General features: G+C 35.7%; 1 protein-coding gene across 1 annotated transcript in view; it reads right to left on the bottom strand.

Annotated features, from left to right (window-relative positions):
- Window positions 1–589: 589 nt before the first annotated feature.
- Window positions 590–27221, bottom strand: part of LOC102803913 (neuronal acetylcholine receptor subunit alpha-10-like) — a 45076-nt gene continuing 18444 nt past the window's right edge. The window contains exons 2-6 of the mRNA XM_078005637.2: window positions 23322–23464; window positions 10778–10822; window positions 6560–6669; window positions 5646–6178; window positions 590–2524 (exon numbers count right to left, since the gene is read on the bottom strand). Coding sequence (XP_077861763.1) covers window positions 1926–2524; window positions 5646–6178; window positions 6560–6669; window positions 10778–10822; window positions 23322–23464 — 1430 coding nt within the window. The 3' untranslated portion in view covers window positions 590–1925. The remainder of the gene's footprint in view (window positions 2525–5645; window positions 6179–6559; window positions 6670–10777; window positions 10823–23321; window positions 23465–27221) is intronic.

Below are 27221 nucleotides of genomic sequence, written 5' to 3'. Positions count from 1 at the left end.
GACGTCACTTTCGATTTCCCATGGAAACGCGTCAACAATTGATTTCGCGTACCATAGCATGCGTCGTTGCGTTTGATCTCGTGAGAGTTATAATAGGAATTCGCCAGGGTATAAATAATGGCGCTGAATAAATTAAAGCGGGGAATCGCCGCCTCTGCGCATGCGTCATATGATCATAGCGTGTCATTGTTTATTAAAAAAAACGACTACCTATGAGCCTTTGCGTTTTTAGCGTGTGTTGTTATCATCGCTTGAATTCAATTCCCGCGCGTGCGCAAGTGACGACCCTCCTACTTTAACCTTAGCTGGCGAAGATGCATGGATTGTAAACAACCTCAAAGCCCCTTATGATTCTTACAAGGGGTAGAGAGAGGTTTTTGTAGATCATACAAAGTGGAATTGCAGCTTTAATTCAAATCTTTTAAATTTTAGATTACTTACAAAGTTACTGCACCACGCCGCGGTCGGAGGAAAGAAGTGGATGTGATATGTGAAGTGTCGCCCTCTTGTGGGCGATATGCGTAATATTTTGTTTATTCCGGTAAACAAGTCGACGTGTTACTGGTGTGTACAAAAAAGCAAGACTGTATTGCTGCGAAAAATACCCATTTACTTCAAAAAGAGGAGCTAACGCAAATATAAGAAAACACAGATTGCACGAGTTATTTGTTTAAACGTTTTGAAACACCCTGTGATGACCATGATATAAGTATATACATATATTTTAAATAACATATAATTCAACAGAAATACATTGTTATTATATTTCAATAAAAATGGTTACATCAAATGTTACATAATGAATAGAAAATTGTGTATTTACCATGCACAATGTTTACAGTTAGCGTTGATGAGTATTTACAAAATGTGATAGATGCTGTTAGTATTACGTCGTAGTTGGCCGTTTTTTTGTATAATAAAAACACGTTTAAATCCGAAACGATTTGTCTACTACAATTTTAGACAAACAAGTTTAAAATCATTCACATACCCGTTGCTGCTACACTAATGCCAACATCCAATAAATAAGAGCGAACCTGCCACGCATATTAACACAAAACTGATAGAAAGGATAGAGCCACGTATCATTAGCGGGTTTCCTCCATCGTCATCTACATTTACATTTATGCAGTTTTCAGAAAAAAATACATACAAAATAAATTCATTACAAAAACAATTATAATTAATATGAAAATTCGCTTTTTAAAATCCACGAAATGCACAGGTTCCAGCAAAACGGTTAAAAAATAGGAAGTTTGAGCCGTTTATCAGTGCACTTTTAAGTTACTCAAAGACGACCACCTCGTGTGATGGACAGTAAAACCCGACATGCGGCGATTGGCAAACAGTCAGATTATTCAATCTTAAAGAATAGAAATTGTAAATCCTGACAACGAACACTTGCGTGAACACTTTTGTTTCATATATCGCTCTATTGCGCCCTCAATGACGAATTCACTCGGACGAAATGAGTTTGATGAGTCCATCGTTTTGCATAATTTCCATCAAATAATCAACCATCTTTGCACGTGCTCTGAAGGCACCTATCTATATTGCCGTTTCTGTGCTGTATAAATCCACCACATGAGGGGATACCCTAACTGCGCCATTGACACAGCCACAAATTTCGGCTTACCCCTTGAACGCCATACATTTTCCCGCCAAAATGTTTGTGCAACATTATGAATGTTTTGATGAATTTTATATAGTTTCCGTATTAATTTTGGACCAAATTAACACAAATTCCTATTAACTACAGGTACTGATTAAGATTTTTGAAAAAATTGAAGGTTTATTTGTAACAGTTCAACAGTTGTGGGAGTTTGGCTTCATAGGATAAAGGGCGTCGACCTGCCGGCTCAGCTGGCCTTCGCATCATGAACGTGTATATTTACTCACAGACTTGCTTATCAATCACAATAGCATTAGTGACTTTCTTGTGCCGCAAGCCTGTGTTTATTACTGGCACTAATTGCAATGGATGACAAGAAGCCGGTGACTAACAACACTAGTAATGCAATATAGAAAATAAAGAAGGACCTATCCATGATTCTTGCAACTTCACGCCATTCACGTAGTCGCTTCTCGTATACTTCTATGTCTAAGTTATCGACATGACGTTCTACCCTGTAATGGACATTACCACGATTGTTCATTACAGTAGGCTTAGACATCAAACGAGTTTCACAATCGATCGGGGTCTCCGGTCCACTTTTCTCTTGGTCCATACAAATATTGTTTTGCTGCTCTAATGGTATATCCTCTCCTCCACTATAAGTAGCCATAGAGTTCCTGGTTATGGAGTTCCTTCGAGCGCTGCGAGTGCTTCTCAAATAACTACTCGTAAACCTACCCTTCAAGCGTACTTCGGTACACGTGATTCGAGCTAAGAATCGGAATGCGAATTGTTTGAGCCAGCGTGGGGCTTCCTCACATCCTGGTCCTTTGAAGTGCATACTTAACGAAGAGGCAGTGACAACCGCAGACACCACAACAAGTCCAATCGAGACGAAGAAATATCGTTCTGAAAAAAAAATAAAAAAACGTGAAATTAACATAATCAGTGGAGCAGATACAAATTTATTTGCTTGACTTTGATTTGATATCAATAGTGTTTTGCATGTTTCCAATAAACGATATATTGGTTATAATTGTCTTTTTTTTATATATTTGTTTTGAACTGATACGTCACGGGGTTAGAATCTTAGGATTAAAAAGGCCACCTACGGCAATTATTTGCAAGCTGGGAAAGTCAACAATGCTCGTCGCCATGAGACAGAGTTCGGAAAGCGTGGAAAATAATAAACATATATACAGTTGTATACCGAAAGAAGGCCTGTGATCAAGTTTAAGTTTTAACTACAAGCTGAGATCAAAGAAAGCTTAGAAAGAACTCCTGGGAGTATTGGAGACACATTAAATATAATTTGAAATTACTTAGCTGAAAACTAATTATGCAAATCAGAAAATTAACATGAACAGATTTGAGTGTAAAACTAATGAGGTCTGCGCAATGTAGCAGAAAATCTATGTACCAAGTTTAATTGAAATGTGATTAGAACCCAAAAATTATGAATTATTATGCTAATTAGGGAATTAATTTGAACAGATTTTTACCCTAAACTAATTAGGTTTGTACATTGTCCTAGAGCATCTTTGTACTAAGTTTCATTGAAATGGAATAATTAGTACTTTAGATATCAGTGTGAAATCTTAAAATTGGTTAATTATGCAAATTAGGTAATTAATATGTACAGATTTTAACCCACAATTATCCAGGTCTGTCTATTGTCCTACAGCATCCATGTACAAACATTCATTGATATGTGATGATTAGTACCTGAGATATCAGTGTGAAAGTTGGAAATTGGTTAATTATGCAAATTAGGTGATTAATATGCACAAATATTTACTGAAAACTAATCGGGTCTCTGCATAATTCTAGATTCATTGAAATGTGATGATTAGTACTTTAGATATCAGTAGAAAAGCTGAAAAATAATTATGCAAATTAGGTAATTAATATGCACAATTATTTACCCTAAAACTAATCAGGTCTCTGCATAGTCCTAAAGGATCTATGTACCAATTTTCATTGAAATGCAATGATTAGTACTTGAGATACTCGTGGAAAAGCTGAAAATTAACAAATTATGCAAATTAGGTGATTAATATGCACAAAGATTTATCTGAAACAATCAATCTCTGCATAGTCCTTGAGTATGTAAGTACCAAGTTTCATTGACATGTAATGCTTACTACTAATATCAAAAGCTGAAAATTAATTAATTATGCAAATTAGGTAATTATATGTACTGATATTACAATAAAAACTATCAGGTCTACGTCGTGTCATATGACATCTATGTACCAAATTTCATTGAAATGTGATGATTAGTACTTGAGATATCAATGGAAAAACCGAAAATTGATTAATCATTATGCAAATTAGGTAATTAGTATCCACGGATTATTACCAAAAACTAATCAAAACCTAGCATTAGTTCAGAGCATCTATGTACCAAGATTCATTAAAATCCAATGAGTGGTTCTTTAGATATCAGTGGAACAGTCATAGAACAGCTAAAAATTAGCTAATTATCATGCAAATTAGGTAATTAACGAACATGGATTTTTACCAAAACCTAATCAAATCTGCGCATTGGCCCAGAGCATCTATGCACCAAGTTTCATCAAAAACCGATGTATGTTTCTTGAGATAGCAGTGGAACAGTCGGACACACATACACACAGACATACAAACACACACAGACACACTAACTGCAAAAACTTCCATTATGTGCTTCGCACATGGGAGTAAAAAATTACTAACCGAGGCGCATCCAAAATAAATTTTTCTGAGGGTGTTTCAAAACTAAATATTGACCGACATTGTGTTTCCTTAGATCGTTATAGCCAGACTGCTAAAAACGTAATTGATCCAAGAAACGCTATATAAACGTAATCTAGCTGTCGTTCAAATAGTTAAAGCGGGAAGATCGTCACCTGCGCACGCTCGGGAATTGAGTCCCAAGCGATGATAACAACACACGCTAAACGCAAAAGCTCATGGGTAGACGGTTGTTTGTAAACAATAACACGCTATGGCCATCTGACGCATGCGCAGGTGACGACACCCCCGCTTTAAATTGTATGTGGGAAATAGACGTACTAATGATTTCACCTTGAACTACACCAGTCGAGACACGATCGATATGATATCCAATCGAAATTCGAACGCGCTGCATGACATGAAAATTAAAATTAAAACTGTTAAAACCATTTTAAGTACCAGCGGCGTTCTGAAACGTTGCAATTTTGTTTTGCTACTTTGTAGTCCATTGCTGATTATGATGAATGTATTATACTTTCGATTACTGTAAGTCACAAGTGACAAGGTGAACAACGATTATACACTACAGCTTTTAAAGTGATTTGTTTACGTGTTCAACAAATAAATCTCTCTGATCATTATTATAATATATGACACTGTTATTAATAAGTTGACCAATATATCAGGTTACAGGGGATCTGAAATGTCATAGACGTATGGTGAAACAACACATGATATAATGTGCCGGAGTCTATTGGTGAGAAACTTACATCCCTCGCTGAACAGATGCATCTAAGTCAACTCATGCTGCATTTAATTTGTCATTGGTCAAATTTTAAGTTTTATCGCTGGCATGAACTTTTTAGATTCGTTAGTCACGTGGTTCTAAACATGTATGTAGTTAAGCCCCTCTAAGTTATAAGAAATGACATTCGAATAAAATGAATCAATGATCGGTAACGTTCGTGCTTGCAGGAAATTGGTGAAATTTTGATGTTTAGGATATCGTGCACATTAGCAATAAAATTTGTTACGTAATAATTACAAAACACAATAATTCGAAGAGCACTGTACATGTGCAAATATTATAGGGCGGTGGTCGTCTCGCAGCGCGTGTTCGAATTTCATGTAAATAAACAATGTATTTTACACGCGTTGTATACGTCGCTATGAGTCCCATATCGAACAGGACGCGGCACGACGACTACCGCCCTTTAAATACTAGTAGTAGTCATTCTTTGCCACATTTTATATGGTTAATAATGATTGTACTGGTGTATTAACATTTAATTAGAATATGTTGTGTACTCACGTAAATGCGGGATGTATTCCGAGTTAGGTGGCATGAATTCGCCGACAACTGTCAGAAACACAAACTGAGAGAGGATGCTGGTCACGCACAACGTAATCCGTTCGCCGGAATCTGAAGGCAGGTAAAATCCAACGGCGACTAAGACGCACGCAAGGAATGACGGGAAAATGATGTTGAAGATGTAGAACAAGGATCTCCTCTTCAGATGAATGATGTACGTGATGTCTGGGAACGGATCGTCACAACAAACGTATTTTTCCTCTGATCGTATTATTGGCATTCCAACCAATTCCCATTCCCCGTTTGGCACAAATCTGTCGGTGTCACTTTTATTGTCCGCGAGCATGTCGAGAAACTTAATGTCGTAACTCCAGGAGGCAAACTTAAGCTTGCATTCTTGCTCGTCAAAAGGGAAGTAGGTGGCATCAATGCCGCATGTACAACGGATTACGAAAGGCTGTAAAGACGTGACAGTGCCGTCAGAGTCAATAATTGCGTCCGTGTCGTAATGTCGTTGAAACTCGTCACTTACACTGTGGAGGAAATTTAGAAAACATATAAGTTTGCATGTTATTTTACCTATTTATTCTGGGATAAATGTATCACAACTAATATAAATATTAGTAAGACTATGCTCCCGTGATTGAGAAGCAGCCATGATAAAATCAAACTAAAAAAAAAATAATAGCTGAATTTCGGAACACCATAGATCACAAATGACGCATTACTTCGAGTACAGGTTCCCTGTATTTTTACATTTAATTGATCATCAATAATGTTTTAGTGTTTTGATGATTTGTTCTAAATTCAGTAAACGTCGTTTATTATTTCGCCATGTTTGTAATCTTAAACAGAAATAAACCGACTCTATACTACAGTGGTAGAATCACCAATCATAAATAGGTCTAGCTTACCTTCCAAACAACGTAATATCCGGTTGCCAAATTTCAACAATAGGTACTTGTATCTGAGTTATATCATTATACAGACTTGCATCCCATGATAAGTACTCATCAGTCCATCTCTATTGATGAATATAATGATTTATCAAATGTATTATGAATTGTATTACGTATATTTTTAAAGGGCGGCGGTCGTCGCGCCACGCATGCAACAGATATGGGACTCATAAGAACAAAGATGGTGACTTGTCGAATGTTTTGCAGACCAAAGACTACAAACCGAGACGTCACTAAGCTTTAACTATGTAATATGTTCAGTGATTGGAAGGTATCGAAGGAGTCTCCAATGCTAATTAGTGTACGTTGCACCCAAATCAAAACACGTAATTTCCATTAGAAGAGCGCATTGGATTGTGGGAAAATAAATGTTTATCGACAAAGATGTCGCAGATGCGTTGTAATAATATGTTAAGTAAAGAAGTTAAGGATGTGTAAATAGTTAAATAGTATAGTAATATCGTCGAATTCAACATAAGAACTCTGGCTAATAATAGTATTTATACTAGAAACACAATGTTACAGCCAACTCCGCATATATCTACGCATCGTGACACATCGAGTGAATACCGCCCTCTTGCGGCAATCATGCATATAATTGGTTTTGAAAAATCCATTCTACTATTGCGTTTCTGTAAACACCACGGCACAACACATTGATGGTGTTCCCGATATTTTATAATATGAAATCAACACATACAGTATCAGAACGTGATGAAATGAACATTATATGTTCCTTAACGTTGAAAACAACACCTTGACCAATTATAAAACCTCTTCCCGTCTCAATGTAAAAACAAGATGATTATCATCCATTATAATGTATTATTTATTTATGTTTGAACATGACGAGATCATTCTGGTCATACATTGGTTATTGCTCGGTGAAGATGGCTCATTTGCATGTAAATTAGTATATGCTGTGTGTATCAAATCAAATTACTGACATTTTAGATTTTGTAATTACGGCCGGTCCTTACGTCATTAAGTAGTAACATGTCCCAGACAGATCGTTATCAAGGCTTAATCGGCAATTGGATATAATTAACCAATTACAAACAAACATAATCGCAGACGGTCAAATTTGAAGAAAGGGACGTCATAATGAATACAAATGATTCCTAAAGCCATTGGGTATTTTTCCCCCTCAATTTAATCATTACTGTTTCAATAACACATGAACGAACAAGACAATTATGTCAAATTGATTTAGATTAACAAGTGTATATATTTGTTTACATTGTCGCAAGCTACTGTACGTGGATGAGCACATTTGATTATGATTCATCGTAATATATAAACAAATTGAAAATATCAATTAATATAATGCGCACCGGTTGTATATACAAACACAATTAACGTCTACTCTCACTCATTTTGTTCTTTCATTTTTATCAAAGGAACTTCTTGAATGTTGAGCAACCTTCTCATTCATCTGTATCGTACAACATATTTTTTTTTCAACAATTAAACCGACAAAGGACATTACTAAACGAATGAATATGCACGTGAAAAAATAAACTGAAAGAAAATACAGGTACCACAAACATGCGTGTAACACAACTTTCCACTGCGTTTTCTCGCGATATTACGTTCTAATTACCATGTATTAGCCATAGGACGAACTACTGAAACTTCCGTATCTTTACGAATAGGTATCCATTTATTATTATTTTTCAAAATGTAGTTCCAGACAAATCGTTTTATTATCTCGAGTTTAACGGGTCGTGTATGTCCCCACCATAGAGCCATGTATTAACTCCGTAATCACCCACATACAGTAATATCACCGTTATCTCAAAAAATTGCACCGTGACCCCAATGTTTTCATATATGATAGTCTATATACAAAATATTAAAAAAAATTCCAAAGAATTTCGTGAACCAGTATTGAGTAACCATAAAGGATTATCGGATGCTTTCTATCATCAATTCTCGTAAATTGTTCGGTTATGACACGAACTAGACAAACTAACGACTATAGATTTTATGATCCGTGCATACTAAGAGTGTGTTAAAATGTTATGTCCGGAAATTACCTTTATATTGTCATTATTTGATAGTGTGAGTAGTTTTTCCTATTATAATAAGGAGTTGCCGTCAGAATATAAACTAGAATAATAACAATAATCGGTAATAGATGTACATATAAACTCCGCATCTGACATTTGCAAGGCATTTTGTTCAAAGATGGTCCCCTTCGAATAAGTATGAGTTCAATGTTATCATAAAATGGGAGTCGGAATTCGCATAATAAGTACGAAAGCAATCTAACGAACACATTTCAAATAGAAGTCGAAAATATCAATTATTATTGAAAATTAGCAAAGATATATAAACGGCACAACGTCTCTGAAAGTAGGCGAGCCCACGAATGAGCCAAACCGTACTGTACCCAAACACACGCCGGGACCGGAGGTATCAGAGAATTGTGACACACGGGACAATATAAACACCACACGGTAATATTCTAGTAATACACCACGGGTAGCTATAAAACATCACCACCCGACAAAACAAGCCAGCGATTAGCCGATGGACAACGTCAGTCCCACTAACAACTTAGTACGGCTGAAAGAGTATTAGCTGGAAAACATACATGTGGCTTCCGAAAATTAGAAATGTAATTGGCTGTTAGAGTCCACAACCCTTTGCCTTTTGGCAGACGGATCACGATTGAGCATAACGCCCTCAGGGACTAAAAATAAAACAAACCTTCTCCTTATTATGGTTCCTGGGAACGAGCAGTTCCAAGAATATGTTGTTTACAGCAAATCACACATACCATTAAAAAAACAATTCTCACACAATCACAACACTAATCTGATCACCAACGTACTATCAAACTGTTAAAATAACAAAATGCACGTCTGCATTGCAATTTAGTGCAGTGAACTAGGATCATCAGTTTTCAGTTTGAATGAGAGTAATTCCGCGCGGTCGTATCGAAACGTGAATGATACAATCTATTTTCAACTTATAACGAATGTCTTGTTTTCAATTAACATTAAATACAAATCACATGCTAGTGTAATATGAGTATGTGATCCAAGTGATAGCAGCGATGGTAATGATGGCATCCAGATGCGTGTTTTATATCGTCAAGCAGGCAGAATGTCTACACGTATCGTCCATGGCTGGGGACGACTGTAATAACTACTCTCCACAACTGACCGTTGGTGGCAGACTGGAAACGACACTGGAGCACCAGTTTCTCTCATCGCCCAATGACGTGAACGTTCGCACCCACGTGTTACGATAGGAAACAGTGGCGCGTGGGAAGTTGTTCTGCACGCAGGTTTGGAATCGTTACCGCATTAGCAATTCTACTCTTGAGTCACAGCCGGTTGATTGTCTTAGCGAGTCAACAGGAGTGGTTATTTTAATTGACATTGAAATTTATTTAAATTTTGTGAAATTAAAATAGCCACTGTGAATGAAGATACATGCTAATGTGCAGTGTATATACGATTATACCATCTGTGACCTATTATTAGTTTAATTTATGTTATGTCAATCAATAAATCCAACACTCGAATTCATGTGTAGATTAGTGAATTTATTTCTGAGCTTAAAGCGCGGTAGTCGTCGCGCCACGCATGCGCGAGATATATGGGTCTCATATAAACAAAGATGGCGACTTTGGCTGTTGCGCAGATCGACGAGTACAAACTGGGACGTTACCAAGCTTCAATTAGGTATTTTTAGGTGATTGGAATGTATCATAGGAGTCACCGGCGGTAATTAGTTCAAGTCGCGCCCAGGTCAAACCTCATACTCGTGATTTCCATTAGAAGAGCGTATTGGATTGTGGGAAAATCAATATTTATCAACACAAATGTCGCACATGCGCGGCGCGACGACTACCACCCTTTAAACAAATTGGCTTAGTAAGTGTTAAGAATTGGAATTTTCGAAAATAAAGAAAGATCTATTTACAAAAAGCTGGCCAAAAATAGATAAATGTGAATGCTACACTGAAACACGACAGCAAATCAGATAAATTTACTATGTGTCGTGTGCGTAAATAAAACACAAATAACTTTAGCATAATTTCAACAATTTAATTTTTTCGATTTAGAAAAAAAATGGTTTTTGGATGTTTCAACAAAAGTACCTCATATCATATGTCTTAAAAAATATTCAATTTGTAAAAACACGTTTGTGACTCACCTGACTTAGCCAACACTTTATCATGATAATTTGGTTCTTTTCATCCTGTAAACAAGAAAAACAACATTATTACGTAATAAACATTACCATCTTGAATACCTGTAATGGAAAAACGTAGATATTAGACTGAAATGAAAATATCCCCGAACTCTAATATTTCTACTGACCAATTAGACCCTGTCGGTCACGAGCATTTAACACAAGTGCAGACAACTAATTCTACAACACAATCTGTATACTATACCATAATTCTAAAAATTACTATTCAAAATATGTGAACCCACATACGCAACATTCATCAGCAAAGTAATACTGACAAAAAACACAAAACAAAAACGTTTGTTCCAGTTGAACATAAACTTTGTAGGAACGTCACGGTGATTACACTACGTCAGATCATGTTCACAGCGGTTTCGCGCTAGATAACGAACTATCAGAATTTTCGCAATCCAGTAAGAGTAAACACCATGCCTAGACACAGTCAGTGAATTTCGTATTATTCATCAGATATTCTGCCGGATGGAGTAAGTAAGTAAACAATAAAAAAAATTCTGTAAGCGATCACCAGCATCGAAGCTGTCACAATATGTATTCGACAAAGTGACATAGTTTCGTTTACTCTAAGACCAAATCAATAGAACCATTCGTTCTGCCACTACCTTAACTTTCATACGACAACTTTAGATTTAATAAATGAAATGGCTGCAGTGAGGCCACTGATTATGAATATTGAAATCTGAGTTTCAGGAATTACCGAATAATGTTGCAATGATAAGAACATCATGAAAATGTGAAAAAAGATGGTGTGCAATAACGATGACATATAATGACGACAGTAATGGCGACATGGTAATGATGATGGTAGTAATGCTTATACGGAAATGCAAACGATGTGGATGTGACGATGATAAATAATGAAAATAGAGAAGTGGTAATATAGAAGTGAAAAGTGGTGATTTTATCGTAATGATGTCGATGGAATAAAGGGTTAGAACAAACAAAGGTTATGTGGCAACTGTTAATATCTATTGTAACGATATCGGATAAACATGAATATCAATGTACGTCACCGGGCATTAGCAAAATGTACAGGTACGAGAGTGCAGTAAAACTTGTGTCTAAAATGGAGTGCCTTGATGGTAATTTTTATCTGCTTGACCAAATCTAGTCGTGTAATAAAATCTCGTCTCGTCGTGCCCAACTCTCGTCTGAGTGTCCAACTCTCATCTGAGTGCCCAACTCTCATCTGAGTGCCCAACTCTCGTCTGAGTGACCAACTCTCGTCTCAGTGAAACTTTCGTCTGAGTAACACTCTTGTTTGAGTACCCAACTCTCGTCTGAGGAACCAACTCTCGTCTGAGTGAAACTTTCGTCTGAGTGAAACTCTCGTCTGAGCGAAACTCTCGTCCGAGTGACCAACTCTCCTCCGAGTTAAAGTCTCACCTCTCTCCAAACATGCGCTATATAATGGTGCATCGCATAACCAAACTTTACATGTCATGTGACTGAAAATGGATTCACTCCGCATGTGTTTCACAATCAAAGAATTATATAAAAATAATAATATATCTACTTCATTTTTAATGCCGTTGCGCTGATACACTGTCTGGCAACTTACTGCATGACATGGAGATACCTTTCTGTAAGGATCATATTGTTCTAGCTGACCACTTTGTCGTGGAAACAAATTATGCATTACAATGTGATTGTTTGTCATTGATGACTGACGACACATCCCGGGGGGATGCATGGCCTTAATACGAAAATGGGTTTGGGTATTATATATGTGGTAATAAAGAATTAATATTGATGGGGAAAATGACGATGGTATGTAGGCGATGGCGTTATTGTAATGTAACAAACCAGTTGTGAAGTTGGTATGACAGCAATGGCGGTGTGAAAATGGCGATGATTTGGAACATGACAGTACTGCTCACGACACGGAGACCTGATTTTGTAGCAGTGGTGTAGATATTGAGGTATTGACGACGATATTAACATAAGACATCACAAAATGAAAGTGACTACGACGTTGTAGTCATTATGAGGCGATCAATTTATTGTACATATCAAGGGCTCGGAGAGTAATAACTATTGTTGCTACTGCATCGATCGATTCTTACAAGTTCAATATTATCAGTACTAGCGACAGTTGCTTTTCACGCTCAATGGAGCGCTATAGTTGTCTCATTTAGGTCAGAACCTATGTGTTTTCATAAAGGTGATTGCAAAACTCACGTATGATATTGTGAGTCCTAACCTTGTCTTCGACAATTTAATAAATGTCTTATTAAAAACATTCATATAAGGACAAGTGCGACATTACCCATTTTACACAAGTTTGTTGGTGTTATCTGTGGCTATCTATTGCATAGTGTGACGTGGGCTTATCTCCGTGAAATACACACATTGGAAAAGTTAGGAGGTCACCTGGCCATGCCCTTACCACATTCGTTACACATATTCATATTACCCATAATACAAAGCTGTTATTGAGTAATTGTAAATGACACCACCACCAAACAAAAATTGTAAACCCCTACGATGGAACATCTCAGTTAAGCTGATTTTATTTTCACTGAATCAACCCTTCAGCGAAAATATCCTTACGGTGATTTGAGCTTTCAGCCAAATTCGCTAGAATGGTATGTAGCTGTTTCAGACCGATTCAGACTAGCTTTCTATTTTCCAAATCGGTATATGTCTGAATACATTATCATTTGCACAAGTAATGTAGTTAATTTAAAAAAAATAATCATACATGAAAAGTACAGCATCAAGGTCATGAAGTGAATTTGGTCAATTCATCAGTTTGAGTCATAACACTGTCAACATGGTACAATTACGACAATCGGCAATCATTAGGAAAGCCGATAATTCAGGATCTCCGACGCAAATGACAGTAATCTTGACAACAATTGCCTGATAATACATATCTAACAGTTACAGGAGGATGTCAGTAATGAGAACAGTGACACACAAATTCATAATTTCCGGAGTAACGAAGAGTATACGTTTTATGAAATAGATTTGATATGAAGGGAGCCGCATAGCATTCTACAAACCAGTCATGTTTGTTTATTCTTGTCCGCTAGCTAACCAATTATTTAAATTTTGTTGTTGTAAATTTAATATGCAGCATTTTTTAAAGTCTTGAAACAAGACCGATGATGCTTTGCCTTCCCAAATCATCGGGCCGATGGGTGATGTCGTTTCCTTCTAAGGGAAAAACAAAGCCTCGCCATAAGAAAGATGAAACAAGTCATTTACATGACAGAACTTAAATAGTGTCAGAAACTATTTATTGGGTCATTTTCATGGAAACTTCCTTTCTTCTTTACTTGTCAGCTTCCATGCTGATTGCCAAGTTGCTACGTCCCCGGGGGTCACTCTATATGCCGTTACTACCCCATGTGCGTTCTAAATTTAGCGGGGAAATGGGTGCTTTTCACCTTCTAAAGCGGCCGGGTAAAGCGGGCCCGCGCGGGAGGCAAATAGGCCCCATTTAAAAGCTAATGTCTGCAATAGGCCCCCAGAAATAAACTCACAGGGTTGCTGCGCCTGCTGTAGGCCCTCTCTCGCAACAACCACTCCCATAAACCGCCGTAGGCCCGAATTGGCGGACCCATAGCCCCGACCAGGCCCAAAACGCCCACCCGAATCATGTGAATAGTTCTCATCATTAAACAACGAATGACACCAACAGGAGTTGCATACACAGCAACCATAAGTAGCGTATTTAGTTGATTATTCTCCACCTGAGTAAACAAAAAGGTAGACATTGCTCGCAATAGGGGGTGGGATGTTCTCAATATTTATCTGCAATAGGGGGGTGTTCTTTTCTTCAATAAGTATGCTCTAGGGAGTACTAAATTTACATTGCGTCCGCAATAGGGGGTATGGTTTGCCAAATGAATGTGCTGCCAGCCCTAGGGGCCTATTATGTTTTAGCAAGAACGCACATGGTGTAAGGTTTTAATTTAGAGTGACCCCGGGGCTCCATCTATCTCTATCCCCACAACATGTCCTCGCATTACACAGATTTGATTTCAAAATTAAAGCAGTGGCTGACCAGACCATTTTTTTGGAACCATTGCATCGTACAGAAAACGATTGATAATAAACATTTGTTTATTCTGCTTTTATTACATGACCACTTAATGCATCTTCTGTGGAATTTTTGCCCTTGACGATGCCGGGGTTTTTAAGCATGGTCGGATTAAAGTTGATCATATCCCCATTAGTTATATTCACGTACATAAAACCGAGGATGTCTAACAACAGCTACTACAAAAAAGTAGTATCAGTTAACACCGCAATATCTACGGGGTCCGCAATGATCATGCACTCCGGGAATCACATGGCTGCATTAAACAAAAAATATGCTAAATGACGCAATAAAATTGTGAAAAGACATCGCCAAGAACATAGACGTTTCGATGAGCTGTGATGTGAAAGACAATGCAATGTGTCAATATGAAGGCGTCGTGGTGAGCTGCCAAAAGCATTGAATGATTGTCGCGAAGGCAACACAACCATGGGACGGTGTTGTATCCCACGTACTATGGAAGGAGTTTTCCGATGGAACAACTAGCCTGCATGTTTGCGCTTTAGTCACATTCTATGATTCGGTTCAGTAATTCAGTATAGTGATAGACAATCATATACATGCGTAGGATAGATATCCCAAATATTAGTGCCCACAGTGATACAAATACACAAGCATTTCCTGTATATATGCTTGGCATACACAACACAGCGTACAATGAAATAAAGAAGTGAATTTTAAACAAAACAAAACAAAACAAAACAGCTAAGCTAACCTGACAGATGACAGACCATCTACAGTACAACATATTTAACTGAAAATCATCACGACAACACGTCTTATCGCTTCATTATCAATGTTACATAAAAGGTGGACAATAAATTGTAATTGACATAGCTAAACATAATTTCCTATTCGATCGCCAAAACTTTGAAAACCCACATGGGAATAAATTAATAAATTAGTCGTTGTTGATTGAAATGTCGCAGCTGGTGTCACGTCTAAGGACATTGAATGTTAACTTCCTAAAGTATCTAAATAACAGCGTTTAAGCAAACTAACGAGGTGAACACCAGGTGTGTGCTATGGAGCGTTCCATTCTCCGAAGACCAATATCCTTATTTAGTTCGTTGCGGAGATTAAATACGGCGACGTTTTAAGGAACACATGATGACAGTCACCTCTTCCTTCACATTTTCAAATTTTAACGCAGAGCGCGATGGTTATATATTCAGTACACGTGAGGGTCAGAATACAGTACATTGTTAGTGTAAACGAATATAAGTCGTTTCACCTTTAGGCAGCTACTATAACCCCGTTAGGTAAAGCAATACAGTCAATAAAACTGCTCAAATAAAACCCATTAGTGTTCATACAGATGTATATAGTAAAGTCGTAATGCTACAGACTCATCAAACAGACTACCTTCTCATAACCATAAGACAACTATGACTCTATCAAGTATAATGTCATCACCGTAATAGTGATATTGGAGTTTTATAAACTCTATATTGTTTAAAATTCGATTTACTAGTGGGAAACAATAAACACTTTAATGCAATAAATTATTAGGCATTTGCAAATAATGAATGGTGATGATTTTTTGACAACTTTGTAGTCAGATAAAAATGACGGCATTATACACGGGGCCCAGTAAGCACGCTCTGTTATTCGATAATTAGGGACGAATCACGCAATATTATATTTCACTATGCAACCAAGAAAATATTTATTGAAATGAGTTTCTAGAAACAATATCCGGGCCATAATACGACATGATCCTCCGGCAGTTTTATTTTGATAGTTTCGTATGTATTGTATTGGTCGTAAAATAACGATTTGAAGTATATATGTGAATGTTAATCGTGGCTTTGTAAGGCATCAGAAATAAAATAGCCTATAGACAAATCGTAGATCTCGGCGAAAAATACAAAATGTTACATAGAATGACTATTACGGGTTTGAGCAGCTACAACGATAAGAACATTATAATCAAATTTAATCACTTTTTAGTGTAAACTTTTCTTCTAGATTTGACATCATACATAGATCCTGAAATTAAATCTCTGAAATGTAATCTTTTGGGCTTCATATTTGGAACAATAACAGCGAGCATGTTCAACCTAAATATCTATCGCTGTTTCGTTTGTATTTTCAGAAATTACACCTCAAATGTTAATAGTGTAACAAGATGAAAAAAAAATAAAAAAATAACAATCTTTTGAACAGTAGTCATATTTCTGTCATAAACTGTTTGTTTAAACATCTGCAATCATCACAATTATTTGTTTTAGTTATATTATTATAATTCTAATTTTTTTTAGTAATCTAATAATAGTAATCTAGTAATTAAATGTGTGTCAGAAACGTCTTTTCTTGGATAGGGAAATGAGCAATGGTAAAGGAAAACAACAAATACAAATATCCATGTCATGTTGTGTATCCACTACTAAATTCCCCCGGTCCTATGTCTACGAACCACCGTTTTGTGAACGATTCTCGTCATATACACATCTGCGACTGTAATCTATCGAAATAATCTATTGAATTTAAAATGATATTCAGTGTTGGGAACATCTATCTCTTACATTCTCATGTAATTCTCCACTATCACATACTTTTTGATCGATTGAATACGAATGATACGACACACGTAATGGCAGTGCTTACACGAGTATAAAAGATGACATTTACAACCAGTTTAGGAGTACTCGTTAATAACAACTGCTGTTTGTAAAATCAAAGACGTGACATTTAAGCTTCATCGTCTTTGAAAAAAAAAGCATTTTTTTGTCAAGCATTGCTTGTAAGTGATTAAACTCACGTCGGAATATCAATTTGTTGTCAACTCAGCAGCCATATATCACCTGAACGTATGGTTGTGACCATTTCCAAACATACACAAAAGTTGTCTGTATATGATATATCACCAATCTTAAATAAATTCCGAAAATTGGTATGCAAGTCATTTGTTGCTTTATCAAATTCTACTGAGATCACTATCATCACATTTACAAAAAAACGCTAATTGCCACCAAGAGAGTTGCTTTTATGTAATACACAACTCAGTTCACTCGAAGGGTTACCATCAATATGAATTCTCCTTCAAGGCTCCTTTTCTTAAATCAAATCATGTCTACGTTATACAGAAGTGCAGACCGGGAAGATACGGTGATAGTTTCTAGGCATATTGATATTATTAGTCTCCAAATCATGTGTTTGGGTTTCCTGTACATGCATTATTCCTGTTTATGAGATGGGATTGTGCGTCTTTGTGATTTAAAAATGAGCTCCACACATTAATAGCCTGTAAACGACCAATCATCTGATATGTAATGAGATCATATCAAAACGATAACAAAGAACATAAACAAACGCCCAACGATATTGGATATACATGCTACAGAACATAGTCAAATTAAATATTTAAACGTCAATAATCAACACAAGATCATCAGACAGAAGATATCATCAACATTAATCCCAGCTCAGCCAACTGTAATTGTAATATTGTATCTGGCAACCATGGCAACATCTATGTCAGTAAATGTTGGGGATTATCTTTCGCAGTAATCGGGGGATAAAATGCACGACATATGTGTGGTTTACCATGTTATTTTTCAAAAAAAAAAAAGTCACGCATTATCGAATTCAATCATTTGTGTGTAACATGGTAACAGTGCATCAAAGTTATCACTACTTCAGCATGACATGTAACGAGGCATGCCATCATTTCTGTCATATCTCCATAAAACGTGGCATATTCACTAATAGCTTGCTCGGCATCGACATTGATAATAACCCATACATTATTGATGTAAATTCAAACATTATGAATATCATAGACACGCGAAGAATATTCTCAAGTTAATAACGGAACATCATCAGTGACTATATTCATTGGCATGAGATGGCTACATGTACTATAACGGCGCCACATTAGAGAAACCCAACTATAGAAGGCATCTCTTTTTTAAAAAAAAATATTCAAACTTGTACGCAGACGATATATCATATTTAGTTCATCCAGTACTTTTTCATGGTTAATAATTTTGGTAAATGCTCTGGGTTAAGGTTAAATAGGAACAAAACAGAAGCACTTTTGATGTGTTATGGCCACAAACAGAAAGATAAAGAGGATATTAAAAGGTCTGTAGGGCTAAGGATCATGGGTATTTTTGTAACTTATAATGAGAAGCTATTCATTTCTGAGAATTTCAATTCAACATTGACAAAATTAAAATTGGAAAATGATTTTTTTTTATCAAAATTTGTGTATGTTTCGACAATGATTTCAACCCCTAAAACAATTATAAAGGCAATTAAAAAAATCATTTAATTTTATCTGGAAAGGCTGTGACCGAGTTAAAAGAACCTCATTAATTGATTAAAATAAGATCCTGGTTGGGTTAATTTTTTTTATATATAATTATTATTTATTTTAATTATTTGTTGACGTTAAAATTATTTTGCTGCAAGAATGGGTTTGTTTATGAAAGCCCGGTGTGGCAAATTTATTGTGAAAGCAAATATTAAAACGAATAATAATAAATGAAATTAATAGTAATAGAAATACATAATAATAATAATAATAGTAATAATAATAATAATAAAATATATATATAAAATAAAATTTGAAAAAAGTTAAGCCAACCAAGATCTTGTTTTAATCAGATTGAAAGAATGGAGGCCTGAACATGGTGGAAATTGAATGTTTTCTAAAGCACAAATAATGAAATGGGTTCTACGACTGTTTTCATCAGAACCAGCTGTTTGGAGTAACATTATAGAACCACTACTAAATATCAAAGGGGTAGACATGTATTATCTTGTAATTTTGATATGAAAAGTTTGGTAGATAATTTACCACCATTTTATGTTGACATTATGAAAGAATGGTCACATTTAATGCACCATCCCCCTAATTCTGTGTACGAAATTGGCAATCAAGCGTTGTGGAACAACCGCTTTATGAACATTGCAAACAAACTGTTTTTTTTTTAAATCTCTGGCAAATCGGGGCATTAGTCGCATTATTGACTTAATTGATAAGGATGGGAGTTTTCATAATTGGCAGTACTGGAATATGAAGCAAATTATTTTTAACTAAACACGTACCTGGTTTGAATTTGATCACAATAGTATTTATTGGGAAGGAGAGTACATTCATATTAAATCCTTAACAACTAAAATAATTTACAAAAAAATATGTAAATAGATAATTGAGCCACCCTCGATAGTGCAAACATTTAGGAACTCTTATGATATCTCAGCAGAACATATTCCCGTTATCTTTAAATTACCATTCATAACTACTATATCAAATTCTCTGAGAGCATTTCAGTACCAAATTATTCACAATTACATTGTTACAAACAGTAAATTGTATAAATAGAAATCAGTTACATCATCTTCATGCTCTTTTTGTCATGTCAATGAAGAAACCTTACATTACTTGTTTGTAAGTTGTCATTTTGTGCAAGAATTGTGGGAATTGGTGCAAGAACAGTTTGAAGTAATTAGACATACAAGCTGTAACTGCAAAATTATTATATTTGGAATATACAACTCACCAGAAAACAAAATATTAAACTATATCATAATTTTATTCAAATGGTTTATTTATCTATGTAGAACAAAAAAACAAAATGTTGTCTTATGCATTTAAGATGTTTGTTCTTTCCAATAGACAAGTTGAATATGAAATTGCAAAAAGAAATAATAAGGTCAACTTACATTTTGAAAAATGAAAGAAAGCTGAAAACTGGTTAGGTAATTAAATACTGTATTTGTACACCAGGTCATTATTTGTTTTTGTATTTCCTTTTGTAAGTTTTTTTTGTATGTAATTACTTAATTCGTATAATAAAAAAAAAACATTAAAAAAAATAATAATAATGGCGAAAGATTTTGTATCATACATTGTGCTCACACGGTAGGTTCTCAGTATATTCATGTTCATGGACGTTGAACACCATCATTTACAGAACCACACGCTTCGCGCAGAATATGCAGGAACGTAATAACACATTCACAATAAAGCTCGGATCTGTACCTGAATGATCTCCCAAGTCGGGAAATGGTTTTATAACCATTACTACTATTTTCGTTGATAATGTTTGACGAGAGAAAGTCACGACTCATTAAGTAACGGCAAAATAGATCCTAAAACCATGTATGTGTATGTAAGTAAGGTGTAAAGGTGTGAGGTGAATGTATAGTAGGGTGTGTAATTTCCGATTAGAATATAATGTCTAATACAAACACGAGGGGTCAAATGCAATTGATATGTTAAATCTTTACAGCGGGATCAAAGCATATGTACTAATATTTGTTTTATCACTGTCAATAGATAAGTAATGAGGTAACTATAACAGATTCTACTGCCCAGGTTACCACTCCTAATTAGTATAAACCAGGCTACTCTTAAAACAAATAAAGATAAAGTGCACATTCTTGTGACCAATTAGGTGAAAATAAATGCAAAGTGACTCTGAAAAGATATATCTTTTTTAAAAGAATCGCATGCACCCTTAAATGATGAGAAAAATGCATGATGTACACAATGTATAGATCGAATTTAACATTGTACATAGCTTTTACATAATATCAATGTAATGCATGGAGTGATAATGCTAGCAGACTGGGCAGGATTTGGTTATGTTAAGAGGGCACGCTTTAAACATCAGTTTATAGTATCAAAGATGCAATAAGAACAACTTCGAATTCTCCGAAGATTGATATTTCGTTAAAAACAAAATTGTTCTACTCTTGACCATTTTTGAATAACACTAAATTTATAATTTGTTCTGTAATATTATTGGGACGAATGCTTAGTTTAAAATTGATTGTTTGAAACTTTGCATCGTATATATAGTGATTCTATACCATGACTGTGTGCGCATGCGTGAACATGGCGACGCGGTGACAAACAAAACGCACGCACAAGCAATGCGATACTAGTATTAAGACGTGTTAAAAAACGCTTTTTTAAAAAAAAAAAATCTATCGATACAATCAAAGATAATATGCCTTTGTCTGGAGTACATGTGATTAAGCGTATTTAGAAAATATCAATGACTTGTTGAAATGTACAACATATTAGATTAATAGATATGTTAAGTGATAAAAGATGCTATTTGGACGAAAAAATTGAATTTTTTAGATTTCTAGTTTGATATTTTATATTGATAAATACATTATATTTTAGAGCTTATAAACGATAATTGGTAGTGAATATAAGGCCTCGCTGAGGAAAATTAAGCATATTTTGAGGTAGATAATAACCGAGCGTATATTATAATAGACTCACTCAAGAAATACATATCAAGTTGCTATGTGTAACTAACTGGCGGTAAAGTAAAACATACAATGTTTTAGTTGTGATTTACGTTCAAAAACGAAACAGTGGCAACAACACGTGTATATTCGAACGTTATGCAGCAATGAATGCGCTGTTTACTCACAGGAGGTTTTCTCGCAAAATGCGCGATTTTGGCAACAATAATTCGTAATAGTGCTTGTACTAGGTTGATCATATACCCGCAACCACGATTATACTATGAACAGCGGTCACAGTCGTTTAATCTCGTTTCAGTTAGATATTGATCACATGTCTTCTAGTGCCAGATATAAGACCTTGCTTCAGCCAATCAGAGGGTTAGATTCAGACTAACCATACACAAATCGCTATACCAAACACACGCAATCCGTAATAACCAACTCTGAGTCGTAATATTTGTTCGTAACATAAACACTTATTATCCGTGCTCCATAGCTAAGTGAATGCAAAACTAAGCAGGGACTCCGGTATTGGGGCGATATCACTAGGCTTTCCTTCTTTCGCCTATCCCACAAATCTTTTTCTTTCCCAACCTTTGTTTTCCTCAGAACTTTTCATACATCACTCGTATATAAGATTGTCTGTGACGTCATAGTTTGGTTATTATCTGATGCACGTAATGTAGACCCCGTCACATATACATATATAAATACCGGATATAGATATTTATCGGAATATGACATGATACATTGGTTGAAATTGACATTTAGGCAATGTACAACCGCATAAATAGAATGTTATATATCCTGTCAGTTTTGAAAATTCGTGCGAGGTGGACAGTACAAGCAAATTCAGTAAAACACACAAGTCACATAATTAATTATAATAATTTGTGTGTAGGTATGAAAATAAATTGTACGTATTTGTATCATTAATTAACTTGTGATCGCACCAATGGGACGGGGGTATGCAGATAATATGTTAAACTACTAACACCAGCTGTACAGTGGTATCACTCCAGTCAGATTAATTGTAGTATTAATGACCATGCATAACAATTGTTAATTAAAATATCCTATAATATATCATCAATATTGGTGATGTATTATTTACATAATAATATTTGCACACAGACTGAATTATCATCCCGATTTGCAGCCACCTTTTTTGAGGTATGCGTATTGGTGTTGGTATATGTAATACACGTATCTTACCATGTCAATCATCTGAATGGGTGTAAGCCGGTGCGTAACTACGACTGGTGTGCTCTCTTTCTTAACTGGACGAATATATTTGGGGTACTTGTCAAGCAGATCACGCACCAGTGCCGCTCCCTCGTCTGACAAATACACTTCACCTAGGAACGATAAAATAAACGTTACATTGCTTGGCAACATCGCACTACCATACTCAGCGGAATGGGATAATCACTACCCAATGCATCATCGATTTGCTAGGTAAACAGTTTGACAGACAGAAAGGAAAACATAATGAAACTGCGCTAAAAACATCTCTAATTTGTTTTAGAGTGTTGATATCTCTAATTTGTTTTCGAGTGTTGATATTAGTTGGTAAAACGACGTGGGTTAATGCGTTCGCATCTCCATTACTGTATTTGTTCTTTTAGTGGGTTGTAAGACCGTAACAAGCTTCGTAATGTTCATAACTGGTGAAAGTAGCTTAACATTAGACTTCTCAAAATACATGTACATGCAATATATATGTTCCCAATGCTGTTCTGGGGTAACTTTATTTGTAAATCGAGACATAACAAGCATTGGCGTGTTGGCATCACGGGATCTCAGTCACGTGACTAAATCCTACAGCTTGGGCCATATTATGACAAGACGCACACCCCAATTTACACATCTCGTTACACCCCCAAAACATGATGAAACTTCAAATTCAAATCCATCAATTAGGGCAGCATTTATAGTGGGTCCAAGGTTCGCCGCACTCTCATTAATGTATTATTAAAGATACTGAAATAACCGCAGACGGCTGTCATTTCATGCGCGGTACGAGGTACGGTTTCACCCTGCAAAAAAAGCCCCGTGAAATGAATTTGACATGCACTCAGCCAATATAAAGTTGGTGATTTGAGATATTGTAAAAAGTACACCCGTTAAATTACGAGCATGTCACGTTTGCCATAAAGAATCATTTATTATTTAATACAAACAATTAATCTAAGCTACAAAGACATGTAGCTGCAGGCTATTGAATCGCAAAATTGATTCCAATTGACGTGACTACGTGTACCATATTTTATACGGTCAACACACATGATGTACAAACTGCCATAATTACTTATTACTGCACTGACAAGATATCTTGGTTTCTTTGTTGACGATGTCGTTCATCTTTTTTAATTATAATCTATTGTGTCCCCAACTACATCTGCTTTCCACTAAAGTTACATTCAGACATACGCTTCGTTAAGTATGTAATATCCGGTTTAATAATGTGATTTGTGTTGTGAGTAGGCAGTCTTTGCTTAAATTGCGCCTAAGGGAACTAAGGACATTTGGTGTTAGTGGGAATGTATTGAGACATCGCATATTTTAAACAGAACGTATTTATTGTTAGTTATTCGATTTTACTTGTAGCCATAGCGATTCACTAAAATTGAGCTTATGCAATTTGTGATGAAAATATTGTATACTAACATGCCACTGGAATTTAAATTTTAAGTTTTGTGTCCACGGTGTTTGTACTAGCACTTAGCATCGGTCTACTTGCACCTAACATCGCGAACCACTGCTATATTTGGACTCCGAAATTAACCATAATATCGTCCTATAATCTCATCAGAATGCGAGGAAAAAACTAAAACTAAATACAGTCAAAATAAATAAACACATAAATTACTAATGTTTGTGTATCAAGGAAAAGTTAAAGATTTGTTCCATATTCATTTAAATGTGTACAACTGACAACCCGTAAAACATGACATTATCATAGAGGAGTGAATGGCTTTTGTACATGTTTCAAATGTCTTGTTGTTGTACGGGAACAAAAAAATATCGTGTTTATTGAAATCCACTTTGACACATGTTCTTCTAAAAAATCTGTGATACCATATGCATGTGTTTTATGGGAATGGTTCCTCTTAACAAAGCGTACATAAACCCATGTGAAACCCCTTTTTCGTAATGAATTGATCTAACATTGTACTAATTCAGTTCGTTTTATTCCCATAGGACACGATGTCAATGTATTGCCATCTTCAGGGATAAAGGGATTTTAGCTCCAGGGAAAGGCCAAACAATGAGACAGACGTAACTCACAAATTTACTCGATGATCGCATCAAATTTGCTTATTTTAGATGGCATTTATGTCGCAGTGACGTGCGTCTGTTTTTTATTGGTGAATATGTTACAGTTAATCCTGTAAGCAGTGGATTGCTGTTGGCTTCTCCATATTTCCTGTAATGAAGCTACGATGCATAAACTGTGAACAATATTGCTCATGTTGTGAACATGATCGTCAAAACATTAGTCACGTAAGATAACCTTCGAAAAAAAATAATGCAGCAATTTCAGTATTCGTGTATTGATATGCAAATTAATGTATATCTTTATTATAATGATGTCAACAAAATGATCAATCAAAATAAGTACTACTCAGCACGCACACAACAGCTCTCTCAGATTTACGTAATCAAAAGATTTCCCTATCTGAATGTGAAAACCAGAAATATTTCTGGTTAAAATGCAAAACTATAAATCTAACTATAAGAAAAAGCAAGTTATCTAAAATTGCTGTAACTTTTATGTTTCCTATATGTTTTATTCTATATTTTTTATTAAACAAATGTGGTATCCCTTCAACTTTCTTCACAGTACTCATTTTAATCGTCAATGAAGGTTTTATTTACTTAGCAGTCACATGTCCACATGAAGATTGTTTCTAACGTAACATTGCAATTTACTTAGTTTAAGTTAAAACTTTCACGAAATATATAGTTTTTTTGTTTTAAAACAATTCTATGAAAATAATTAGTGTGAATATTACTTCCTGAAACCTCTACTACATTCTTCTCCAGCTGTTGGCAGAGAAGAGAATACATACAACGTGATTATCAACAAACCAATGGGAATCACCATACAACTGTTGACATCCTGTCTGATCAACAGTTTGCCCAAGAAAACAAAATCCTAGATTGTAATAGACCATTTTCCGGTCACTGCGAGATCCCACGTTATGTGTGAAATCGAACGTAATAACTGGATAATCAAAGCGTCGTAGTGGCGTCAAAACATCTCATAAGATTCGACAAACATTTATTGATTGTCAACGTTGATGGAGTAACGCTATATTCTCCTCTGAAAGATCGGAATTTCAAACTTGTGCTATAAAGACTATGTAAACCATTGTGCCATTGCAGCGATATTTGATGTACTGACGGTTTTATGACACTCTAATATTGGAATTTCATATCGCTATATTTTACCACCCATTTTTGTATGAAACGTCCTTTTTTGTTCCCAGTGTAATGCAATACCTGTAATCGCATGTAATGTGCAATGTACATGCGTACATTGGTGATGTTGGTTTTATATATCTAGATATTTTTGATGTAAAATAAAGCATGGCTTCCGCGCATTGCTTTGCATTCAGACACTATTTCGCAGTTCAGGACATACATTTTACATGTGATAGTATGTTGCTAAGCATGCTGGTCTACGTCATATTTATTGTCTTATGCCGCACTAAGACATGCAGCAAAGCACAGACACACACAGTGTGCCAGACAGTAAACGTATAAAAAAACACGAACGCAATGCACATAATATCACAACAACAGCACAGCAATACTGAACACTCGGCACACTCCTCTACGGCATTACGTCATCACATCTCGTATCCAGTTAATATGCAATCAGTAATCAACATGCTTAGCATGTCCGGGAATCCGCAATGTATGCAAATTAATGTCACGGTCGAATAGCTGCCAACGAACCAGCTTATACGTTACTATGGAGAAACAATATTCAAATCATGAGAGGACTATGATAATCCTTACACCGTCGATAACATTACGGTATGTAGATCCCTTCACACAGAAACACGTTAATGTACTCTATAATAAATGTTATAAATCAAAATA

This window comes from Saccoglossus kowalevskii, chromosome 13, assembly GCF_978046115.1.
Source record: "Saccoglossus kowalevskii chromosome 13, keSacKowa6.1, whole genome shotgun sequence".
Lineage (NCBI taxonomy): Eukaryota > Metazoa > Hemichordata > Enteropneusta > Harrimaniidae > Saccoglossus > Saccoglossus kowalevskii.
The sequence above is the reverse complement of the archived record's forward strand: the minus strand, read 5'-3'. Positions and strand labels throughout refer to the sequence as shown.